Raw genomic sequence first — 12,696 nt, forward strand, 5'->3', positions numbered from 1 at the left:
GTTATATGGTTCAATTTTTTTATTACCCAAATAACATAACAAAAGAACACGAATAAGGGGCCTCCCTGGTGGCGCAGTGGTTGAGAGTCCGCCTGCCGATGCAGGGGATACGGGTTCGTGCCCCGGTCTGGGAGGATCCCATATGCCGTGGAGCGGCTGGGCCCGTGAGCCATGGCCGCTGGGCCTGCGCATCCGGAGCCTGTGCTCCGCAACGGGAGAGGCCACAACAGTGAGAGGCCCGCATACCGCAAAAAAAAAAAAAAAAAAAAAAAAAAAAAAGAACACGAATAAAATTCTACACAGAAGTTCACCATAAACTCACCACTCAACAAAAAAAAACTGTTTTCACTTATTCGTGTTCTCTTCAAATTCTGATCAATATTTACATAATTTTTACATGACTGTAACTGATATAACAGTTTATATCCTATTTTACTTCCCCTTGACACATTCAGTATTTTCCATATTACAGTGTTTATATTTATATTATTAGCGATATAATGTTCCATCAAGTAGATACATCAATTTACTTAACTATTCCCTTGATCCAGAACAGTTCCAATTTTTAACTATTAAAAAGAGCACTGTGGGCTTCCCTGGTGGCGCAGTGGTTAAGAGTCCGCCTGCCGATGCAGGGGACACGGGTTCATGCCCCGGTCTGGGAAGATCCCACATGCCCCGGAGCGGCTGGGCCCGTAAGCCATGGCCGCTGAGCCTGCGCGTCCGGAGCCCGTGCTCCGCAAGGGGAGAGGCCACAGCAGTGAGAGGCCCGCGTACAGCAAAAAAAAAAACAACAAACAAACACTGTAATAAACATCTTTCTACATATATACTTTATTGAATCAGATTACTAAATTGAAAGTTGCAGTCTCTGTATTCTAGAAGGTTTTATTCAATTACTTTCAGTTTAGACCAACCTGCTGTCACAGCATCCATGTTACAGATCACTTATCGCCTCACTGACAATTCCAATACATGAATAACAACAACGGGGCATCCTTAAGAATGTTTTGAGCATCTCAGAAAATTCCACAGTAAGCCCACATCTCCCTCAGATCTTACTATTCCTGAAACTATTCAAATATGACCTTTGGCAAGTCATTTTATCTCTCTGGTCCTCAGTGTGGTCACCTGTAGAACTGCAAGATGAAAAAATGTGCTGCAAGGATCAAATAATATAATGCAAGCATTAATAAAATGCTCTGAAGAAAAATGACAGTCCTATCGAGGTCTGGGTCACTCACATTCGCTAAGCCTGTTTCCTCCCCCGTAAAATGGAGGTGCCAGTAGCTACCTAACAAGGTTGTGGTAAAGACTAACTGTGGTAATTATATGAAGTATCTAGCACAATCTCCTCAAGAGTTCCCTAGATGTTACGTTCCCCTCTAAAAAGTATAAAATAGTATTAAGAACTGTTGAGGAACTATCCTAGTTCCTTTTCAGTAATTGGGATATTAAGAAACTAGTTGTCCAGAGCTGAAGAATGTTTCAGGGAAATGAAAAAAAATGTAAGAATATTTCAATCTCAGATGACTATGTCATGTTTAAAGAGTATTAAATGACATGATATTTTACAAGCACTTTTCAGAGATCCTTGGTTTTGTACAAGGTATATGCTGAATTTTATTTTGCAAAAGTTCTTCCATTACATTGATGTCTAAATGTCTCCAGATTTGTCAAAATTATCTTTCCCTTTCCTCTCTCTAAACATTTTAGACAAGAAACACTACTGATGTACTTTCTTCTAACGGCTGTCTTTAAATGCAATTCAGTTTATGTCTTGTAGGATCCCACATGAAGAACTATGGCAAAGAAACAGTCAACTACTATAGATAAAAAGCTATCCTGCTATGGTGTCATATGATAGAATCAAATTGCAGTGCTGCCAATCTGGTCCTGTATTACCTTTAACATCTTGAAAAGCTTGAAAGAAAACAAAGTATGGCCTAGTGTATTCTTAAACTTGCCTCAGCTATAATAATTGAACTTGCCAAAAGAGATGACATTAAAACATAACCTAATCTTGGACGACTGTAAAAAAGTTATGATTCCTTACAAATAAATTCTCTTCCCCCAACTATCTGTGAAATTCTACTGTGAGCACATAACTCCTTCCTTCCCCTGGGAGTTACAAAGGAGAAATCTGAACACCTTAGCTGCGTTGCTAAATTCAAGTCTCTATCCCTTCTCATTCTTAAGTTTTTGTAAGATTTTCTAACACTTGAAATATGTCTTACTTGGAATGTTTTGGACCAGAATATGAGTAATCTTAAAGGAGTCCTCATTCAACTGTTTCAACGAAAACAGCCCCTGGCTACCAAAAGGAGAGGATCAACAATTAAAACGTAATTCCCCTTGCCTGTAAAGAATTACATGCAATGAGAAAGATAATTTAAAACAAGCTTAAAGTCCAGTAAATGCTGAGTATTAGTCTGTATTTTTTCAGTAACATGACCATAAAAGGTTATTTCTCTTATCAAGCCCTTAGTTATTTCCAAAGCCGTTTATTGAAGAGCATAGCGTAATCAAGGTAGTATTTTTCCAAATTTTTTGAAAGAAATTTTAAAATTACCATTAAACTAAATCCTTGAGTCACTAATAAAGTGAAGTTATTCACCACTTGGAAATAATCACATTCTCAGAACCAACACATCAGGAACTGAATCAAAAATGAAAATAGATTCATTTAATAAATATATGAAACAAATTTATAATTTATAAATAAATTCCTTTCCTAAATATCAGCCATTTAATTTTGGGGCAATAAACTTATTGCCAAATATCTATTGGGGTGGGGTTAGGGGAGGAGTTTATAAACAGACTCCAAACAGCAGAAGGCCTAAGTCAGGTTAAAATGTCCACTTGTAACAAGTAACAAAAAGTATAATGTAAACCAGAATAAGAACTCTCTCACCCGGGTCCATTTTTCCAAATAGTTTTTTTTTTTTCCCACCATCCTTCTCCTCCGTCTCAACCCTTTTTCCCCTTGCCCTCTATTTACTTCCAATTATAATACATAATACTTTAAGACATGCGGACCGCAGCTTTTGTGGCATTTTATGTCCTTCCTACCAAGGTCTTTTGCAGATAAAATCTTTCCTTTATAAGACGCTTTTGGAAAATGAAAAGCCCTAACAGTATTCAATCTCAGGTATCATACAGACCTCTTCTAAATATTTCATATCCAGATTTAAATACTATAATGTACTCTCTCTCTCATTCTCTCTTTCTTTTTTTTCCCCCCAAATCCCTGCTACCTTGCTCTTGGCTCCTTCCAGTATTCGGTCCTTAACCTGGTCACAAAAATCTCTGCATCTCTTTTACAGCCCTCTTGTGTGTGCCATAAACTTTGAAGCTGAGACCTTACTATTTTTGAAAGTACTCTTTCCTTCAACTGCAGCTCAGCGTAAAGTCTCTTGGACTCCTGAGTAGCCTGTTGTACTGTGTGTGCATTAGAAAGAGAGAGAGAGAGAGAGCACGCTGCTTGCAGAGCCTTCAGCCTCCTCGTTATAAAGAACCCTAATTTCCAAGATGCATTTGCTATATCATTACAGGAAAGTTAATCTCTGTTAACTGTTCAAAAACTGGAAGAAAGAGGCTTCCCTGGTGGTGCGGTGGTTAAGAATCCGCCTGCCAATGCAGGGGACACGGGTTTGAGCCCTGGTCCAGGAAGATCCCACATGCCGCGGAGCAACTGAGCCCGTGTGCCACAACTGCTGAAGCCCGTGTGTCTGGAGCCTGTGCTCCCCAATGGGAGAAGCCTCCACAGTGAGAGGCCCGTGCACCACAACGAAGAGTAACCCCTGCTCGACGCAACTGGAGAAAGCCTGAGTGCAGCAACAAAGACCCAACGCAGCTATATAAATAAATAAATAAATAAATAAATAAAAAATTTAAAACCCTGGAAGTTTTCTATTTAAAAAAAATCAACTTAACTGTATTTTTTATCTTAAAACTCTTTCACTGACTTTATTTCAACGTCAGAAGTCAACATCTTGCTATGTCCGTTGTAAGCATTCAGAGGAAATCCTGAGTGTGGAAAATCCTCTGCTAAGGCACTCCCTTACTTCATTGTTTCCATGGTTGATTTGCTTACTTTTAAAAAAAATAATTTGCTTACTGAGAAGAACTGACATTTTGCTCCTCTTCTGACTATTTTCTTTGTACTATGCGAGAGGGCTGTTTTCAGGTGTTCACAATAATCTTAATTTCAGTGTCATCGTCCTGTCCGTCCGTGTCCGTCCGTCCCCCCCCACCACCCCGCTTTGGTATAGTTTTTTTTTTTTTTGCGGAATGCAGGCCTCTCACTGCTGTGGCCTCTCCCATTGTGGAGCACAGGCTCCAGACGCGCAGGCTCAGCGGCCATGGCTCACGGGCCCAGCCGCTCCGTGGCATGTGGGATCCTCCTGGACCGGGGCATGAACCCGTGTCCCCTGCATCGGCAGGCGGACTCTCAACCACTGCGCCACCAGGGAAGCCCTGGTATAGTTTTTATTGAGATTTTACAAGGCAAGGTACCACTCATTTTAAATCTTCTCTTTTTATGGTATACATATAATTTGAGCTAATATAAAATTAATGCTAGTATTTATTCTATGAGTGAAAAACAACATGAAATACATTTATAATGTCACTCATGACTATAACTGACACCCTGCATAAATAAGAAAAGACAGTCATACAACCATGATGAGGCTCTTGCAACTGAGTTCAAAGGGCATAGTTCAAAGACTATTGCTTACTTAAATATCTACTCATACAAAAGAGAGTCTGCATACTCAGAGGATGGTCTCCAACTTAACTTAAATATTAAAAAAACACTTTCCTGATTTATATTCTATCCCTAACAACTTACATAAAAGAACTTTACTTAAAACAGTTAATAGGCATTATGTGGAAATGAAGAGTGGAAGTTAAGGTCCTATTCCAGAAAGGCTTAGGTTCCTGCTGAAGAACAAACTGTGGTACAGCCATGCTGTGGAATACTACTCAGCCATAAAAATGGATGAACTACTGATACACACAAAAACTTGGATGGGTCTCAAACACATGGTGAGAGAAAAAAAGTCATCCTTAAAAAGGTCACATACAATATGGTTCCATTATGTGGTATTTTCAAAATGACAAAATGATGGAGGTGGAGAACAGATTAGTGGCTGCCAGGGGTTACACAGGGAGGGCAGACAGTGAGTGTAACTACGAAGGGTAGCCCAAGAGAGATCTTCACTGGGATAGAACACTTCTGTATTGTGACTGTGCTGGTGGTTACCGGAATCTACACATAATAAAATGAAACAGAATTACACATATTCATTGAACCAATGTCAACTTCCTGGTTTTGATATTGTACTACAGTTATGTAAGATGTAAGCAGTGGGGGGAAAGGTACATGGGATCACTGTACTATATTCGCAACTTCCTGTGAATCCATAATTATTTCAAAATAAAAAGTTTTTGGGCTTCCCTGGTGGCACAGTGGTTGCGAGTCTGCCTGCCGATGCAGGGGACATGGGTTCGTGCCCCCGGTCCAGGAGGATCCCATAGGCCACCACGGAGCAGCTGGGCCCGTGAGCGGAGCTTGCGCGTCGGGAGCCTGTGCTCCGCGACGGGAGAGGCCACAACAGTGAGAGGCCCGCGTACCGCAAAAAAAATAAAATAAAATAAAAAGTTTTTTAAAAAATTCCTGTTGGAGAAATAAAGCTTACATACATGAAATTTTTAAAATAGTTACCGCAAATGGATCTAAAGAACAAGTAATTAAGAAATATTATCGAGTTGCATCCCTATTTAACATTCTGGTCAACAGGAAAAACTGGATGGACTAGAGGCTTAAAGATCCAAACGCTTGTCCCACTCCACTATTATCTACGTGATCCTGAGCCTCAGTTTTTCTCATTTCTAGAATATAAAATACCCATTTGCCTTTTTCCCCCCCAGGTTTATTACACTAAATAGAATAATGTCTGTAAAACCCTAAAGAATAAATAGGTTGTACCTTAGGATAAAGAGAAGGAGCATGGCCTTTCAGGTCAGAAAGACCTCACTTCAAAACCACAGTTCCACTCTGGACTGTCTCTATGCTCTTAAGCAAGTTACTTAATCTCACAAAATCTGTTTCCTCACCCATAAAACTGGAATGATATTACAGTGTGATTAAACAAAATACTTCAGAGGGTCTTACCCAGAGATAATTCTGAATATTATTACCCCTATTAACTATTTTTCCAAAACATTTTTAATTACCATAAAATATAAAATCCATTTAATCAAAACTCTTCAGAGAAGGAAAGTATAGAAGGTTCAATCAATCATGTATCAATTTGCCTTTTGTAATACAGTCAGCATCTATTTAACAGGGCTTTTTGGTTACTGAATCACTTACTTCACAGGGCAAGTTATCAATATAATAAATATCAATTGATGGCCAAAACTCCTTTGTTTATATTAATTTCTTAAATTAATGACACTCTCACCTAGGGTTTAAAAATCTTGCAGCCTTATGAAAAGTATTCATTGATGTTATAATGACTAAGTTTGATCTACACATTACATGTAGCACAAAACTCTTAGTTGATAAGACTATCTTTCGATTTCACTTTCTCCATTTACCTCATTCCCTTTTGTTAGTGTAAAAAAAAAATGTGAGTTTCCTATATGATGAATATTTCAGAGGAAGAAAAAGAATCCTTATGTTATGAAAGTTTTCCTGTTACGCCAAATACAGCATATGTTCAGATAATGAAAACAGACTTGACCACCTCACTTACTCGCTGGTCACTGGTTTGACAACCCTCACTATCCAGAACACAACACCAAACTCAGAACTAAACTCCATGAACTTAAAGTCTGTGTAGTTTATTTTCAGGATGCCCTTGAGTCCTCACTCAGAATCTATTTCTTATTTAAGTAGAATTCCAACTATTAAATCTTATGACTCTGATTAGTTCCTGGCTTAAACAAATCAGCCTTAAAAAAAAAACATTTTGGGAACAACCAGGTAAATCTGATTATGGACTGGTTTTGGATATTAGGGAATTATGGCCATTTTTATTAGGTTAATAATAATACTGTGGTTATACAGTTATGACCTTATTTTTTAGAGATGGATACTAAAGTATTTAGGAGTAAATATCATGATGTCTATAATTATTTTTAAATAGTTCAGAAAAAAATTAATGAAGTAAAATAAATATGGCAAAAGGTTACAACCTAAGTTTCGAGACTATGAATGTTTATTATACACTTTCCTCTAGTTTCCTGTATGTTTTAAATTTTTCATAATAAAAAATTTTTCAATGTTTTTTAACTCCATGACAAAGATTGCCTGTCTGGTTTCCTATCCCTGCCTAAGAAAGTGAAATCAGGGTCAGAAGCAGCAAGTGGAGAAGAGGGGGAGGGTAGTTGCAATGAGGCATGTTGAGAGTTGTAAGGAATGCAAACTGATAGCCTGACAGTGAGGGAACAGACACCAGGATGATACTCTAGTACATAAAATTCAAACAAAGCTCTGGGGCCATTAAGGCAGGAGCTATTCGGGCTATCTAGCATTACAAACCAATATAATAATTAACAGAGATTGAGATTCTCGTGTTGCTTTTTATTACTGACTACTTAACTGTGGTATTTTACCTTATATAAAAATAAGTTTGCTGTACACTTGAAACTAATACTGTAAATCAACTGTATTTCAATTTAAAAAAACACAAGTTACCAAAAGGTGAAAAGAAAAAAAATTACATGTACATAATATAAAAGCAGAACTCTACAATTAGCAATATACACATGTAAACTTTGCCAATATTCCCAAATGTCTATTTCAAACGACAAATTTATATACATTAAATAAGCACTTCCATGTTCTTACTTATCACATAAATGGTAACAAGGAATGCACAGAGTGTAATCAATGAACCCTTATTGCAAGCTAACCGATTTTCTGCTTTTCCACACAGTATTGCAATGAAAACCATTCCACATACAATTTCTTCCTTCTTTTGGAATATTTACTTGGGACAGTATCCCAAAACTAAGATTAGTGGGTCAAAGGAACGAACATGTTACCAAGCTGAATTCCGCTTCATACTCTACCACACCACAAGCATACACTCATTTCACTGCAACCTTATCTTAGACATTGGTTAAACTTTTCTCCCCACATTACAGAGACATAATCAGTATCCAAAAACTGCACGTAATTAATGTATACAGTCTGGTGAGTGTGGACATAGATATACATTCATGTTACGATGATCACAATCCAGGTAACAGACTTATCCTTCATCTCCAAGGTTTCCTGGTTAAGCTTTTATTTTGGTAATTCAGCAGCTGTAAAATAGTATCTAACTTGAAAACGCTAAGTAAAACAATTAACAAAAAATGCAGCGTTTTTCCTTATGTTCCTTCACCCACAGCGTTTACCCTTCGACAACTCTTCACAAGTCAGTTACTCTTCTGGGACTTTGTGTGTCTCCAAATGAAAAGCATCAACCTCACTAGTACTCAAGGAAGGGAACATTAAAGAAAGAGTGGCCATTTCTCACACACAAGATTGTCACAATGTCAAGACTGAGAGGTTCCAGTTAGTGAGATCACAGGAAACAGGCATTCAAGTATATTTTAACCCAGACATCCAACTTTTAAAACTCCTTAACCCAGATATCTAACTTTTAAGACTACCATAAAGAAACAAAGGCAACAGTAAGAAAGAATACATGTTTATTACAGGATGAACTATAGCAAACTAGAAAACTAGAATCACCTGAATGCCCATCAATCTGGGAATGGCTGAATAAATTACAGCACATCTATGCCATGGAATATTCAGCAGGAATTGGAGCTGATGTATTATTAACATAGTAAGATGTCCATGATCTATTGTTACAGAAGAAAGCAAGAAACTTTGTGATGATCACATAATTCTTTTTTAATTTTTAAAGGAAAACCCTACCTATGTATTTAAGCATTTGTGCTTATCGCTACAGAGAAAGGTGAAGAAGATGCAGCAAACTAATAACATGGTTCCTTCAGATGGGGGAGAAGGGGAAGTGGGTCCCTTCTTCATATTCCTCTATATTATCTGGCTTGTTGGTAACTTTTAAATGTCCACAGATAGTAAAGATTTATTTAACGGAAGATGGTACTAGATATCTCTCAAGCCAATTAACTCTCAAAGTATACAATTCTATGAAGCAAGGTTTACAAAGAGGTCACTGAATCTTTAATGAATGGTTAAATTACGTCCAATATGCCCCAGGAGTAGATAAGATGGTTTTGTAAGGTTAACAACAAAAAGAGCTAATACTTTTTAAAGTTTTGACACAAAGGAGCAAATAGGAAAAAAACTTTAACTTATGTTAGACACCTCAGCCCCCCAACCCCAATCTGGATAACTGAAACATTATATTATCCAAATCACTGAGCTGTGCAAAACTCCCACCAAGAGTGTGTGAGAATGTACACTGAACCCTCCTCCCACTCACTTCTAGATTCATTCTAGTGAATTGGCAGCAATCTCCAAGAAAAGGATTCCTATTCTATGAGTACCCAAAGAGCACGAATCTTATTAATCAATTTCCTGCCCAAAAGAAAACAGGAAAAAGCACTAAAGAGCATTCTAGTCAGTCTCTGCTCTCTAAGGGAAATCTTCTAATGAAGGGGGAAAGAACATTACAGGAGGCAGAGGCCCAGCTTTTCAATTTATCCAAGCTTAACATTTTAATCAATGTGTGTTATGTGCTACAGTTCTTAAAATATGGCTCTTTATTGACTGAAAATACTCACACAAACTTTCAAAGGGCATTCTCAATGTTCCCAAGGGAGTGACAGCAATGCCAACACTTGTGATTAGGAACAATGTTCATGTGTGCACCCATCACAGCAGGAAAGTCGCCATCCAAATTAGTCACTCAGCACCACCGTGAGGTGGGTTTTCTAAATATTATAATCACTTTTGAAATTAGCATATGGAAAAAAACAAATCTTAAACACTGCTCAATTAAATAATTCGAAATCTTCACAGCAGAAAAGAATCCTGCTTTTAAACATACCATGCCTACAATCTTCATCAGCTTGCCCATAGTTTTTCTGCAAAATAAAAGATACAAGATAAAGTTAAGTAGTTCAAGGGCTGCTTAAAACACATTTTATCAAAAAGCTCAGCTTTGTTTCGAAGCTTAATCACTAATGTTGCAAATTTAATATGCAGAGAGCAAAGCTAACTCGTGCTGAGGATTACGTGACATTCTACAAACATTACAGTATACTTCCCTAGGCCATTTATTCACACTCCTCCCTCTCGCCCTCTCTAACCTCAAGTCACCAGAAATCTCTTCCCCATCCTCGTTCTCAGCTAATGACTTTACTGAGTAAACTGCAGCCCTGAGAAGAGACTTTCCACGGATGGCCACTACCATGGCTGCCCACTTCCCGGCACACTGTGCCTTCCACCTGTTACCAGGTGAGCCAGCCCTGTTCCTTCCTAAAGCCCATCCTACCACCTGCACAGATCTGCTCCAGGGCCTACTCAAGAACAGCGCTCCAGCAAGCTTCTATTTTCTCCTACATCATTAATATTTTGTTTTCTAACGGTTCAGTCCTATAAACAAATATGCTCTTATTTCTCTCATCAGAAAAGATCCTTCTCTTGACTTCACTTCTCCCACCAGCTACCATTCCATTTTTTTGTGCTTCAATGGGGCAAACTCCTCAAGAATTGTCTATATCATGTATTTCAATTCCCTTCCCTCTGACTTTCTCTTAAACTCTCTTTTATCAGGCTTTCACCCACCACTCCATGGAAGCTGCCCTCATGGAGCTCACCAGTGACTGCCAGTGAATCCAGTTAGGTACACTTACACGTACCCATTTAGACACACTGTCATTTCTCAGTCAATTCTCAGTTCTCACGACTCTATTCACAGCAGTGGACACTGAACGTTCCCTCATCTGGACAGGCTTCTTTGACTGGTTCCTAGGACATCTTACTCTCTTAGTTTTCCTTAACCTCACGGGCTGCTTTTCAGGATGCTTTGCTTCTCCTCCCAACCTCTTAAACTAGTGCCACAAGACTAGGTCCTCAGCCCTCCCCTTCTCTCTACCTATACTCATTCCCCTGCTGATCTGACCCAGGTGTAAGACTTTATATATCATCTATAGGCCACAAACTCTCAAATTTACATCTTTAGCCCAGACCTCTCTCCCAAACTCCAGACCTGCATATCCAACTGCTTATTCAACATCTCCAGCTGGATATCTAAATGTCATCTCAAATCAGTATGTCCAAAATGAACTCTTTCCCATCTCCCCACCTATAGGCCTCTCATCTCAGTGTAAGGAAACTCCACGCCTCCAATTGCTCAGACAAAAAAAGGGCGAAGTAAGTAAACTATGCCTGCTCTATATCTCTCACTCCCTGCCTTCAGTACATTAGGACATCTGCTTCGTTCTATCTTCAGATTGTAACCAGAACAAACCACTTCTCACCATCTCCAATGCTAGCATTTTGATCTGAGCCACTTCACCGCTGGCCTAGATTATTCTAATAGCTTCCAAACTAGTCTCCCTGCATCTGCTCTTACTCTTTTACAGTCTATTCTCAACACAAAGGCCAAATCACTCCTATTAAAGCAGACCATGCCACTCCTCTGCTCAAAATCCCACAACAGCGTCCCATCTCAAGTAGAGCAGACACCAGCCCTGACAGTGGCCTGAAGGGTCCCACAGGATCTAGCCCTGCTGCACTCTCCCCCTTGGGCACTTTACTCCAGCACAAGGGCCTCCCAACTGTTCCTCAGACGCGGCAGGCATGCTTCCGCCTCAGGAATTCCACACTGACTGTTCCCTCTGCCTGTGACGATCTTCTTCCAGATTTCAACACGGCTCACTTCCTTACCTCCTTCGTATCACCTTATCACGAGGCCTATCTTAACCCAATTTAAAATTGCAACCCTATCCCTAACCCTAGTAACCCTCTAGTCTACTTTTTTTCCATGCAGACTGTTACCTTCCAACAATCTAAAGTGTTTACTTATTTATAATGCCCATGGTTTATTGTCTGCCCCCCACTAGAAAAAGTACTATGAAGGAGAGATCTTTCTCTTTCTTTTTCACCAACGTATAGCAAATACCTAGAACAGCGTAAATATTTGTTGAATTGAGTGAATAACATTTGTTGAAATATTTGTTGAATGGAGTGAATAACCCAAAATGCTAAAAAACAGTAATACTTTCAAGGCTTAAAAACACAGTTGCTTGCCATCAAAGATATTCAGCAATCACTAGCCACTTCACTCATGTCCTCAGCCCAGAATGTGGTGACCTGTGGAAGCAGTGATCAGCAATAGTCCCCACTCACAGAAAACAGCCATTTTACATGGTTCAGCACTGGCTCATTGACAGTGTTTACTCACCAGCTGCAAAAAGGAGGCAATTCTGTAAAGAAGACTCTCGATTTTGATGCTTTCTATCTCCAGTGGACACGGCCCTGTGAAGTCAGCCATGGAGTACTGGCCAAGAGAAAGGAGGGCCTCTGTGCAGTGCTTGAGGGTCATTTCATAGTCTTGTCTCTTAAGTGATTCACATGCTTGTTCACATGACTTCTCAGCTCTTCTGTCTTCCATGACTCAGGGACAAAAATCCTAAAGACAGGGAGAAAGAACAAGTAAGAAAAGGTTTTAAAAAATGTATTAATTTTCAATT

General features: G+C 39.1%; 1 protein-coding gene across 6 annotated transcripts in view; it reads right to left on the reverse strand.

Moving 5' to 3' along the window:
• The window catches only part of HELZ (helicase with zinc finger), a 179,030-nt gene that overhangs the window by 125,631 nt on the left and 40,703 nt on the right, over positions 1 to 12,696 (reverse strand). For all 6 annotated transcript variants that reach the window (XM_082603666.1, XM_082603668.1, XM_082603669.1 and 3 more), the window contains 2 exons: positions 12,408 to 12,635; positions 10,047 to 10,083 (listed from right to left, as the gene is read on the reverse strand). In XM_082603666.1, the coding sequence (XP_082459792.1) occupies positions 10,047 to 10,083; positions 12,408 to 12,617 (247 nt within the window). In that variant the 5' untranslated portion in view covers positions 12,618 to 12,635. The remainder of the gene's footprint in view (positions 1 to 10,046; positions 10,084 to 12,407; positions 12,636 to 12,696) is intronic.

The sequence above is a fragment of the Mesoplodon mirus genome (assembly GCF_964341445.2).
Source record: "Mesoplodon mirus genome assembly, chromosome: 18".
NCBI lineage: Eukaryota > Metazoa > Chordata > Mammalia > Artiodactyla > Ziphiidae > Mesoplodon > Mesoplodon mirus.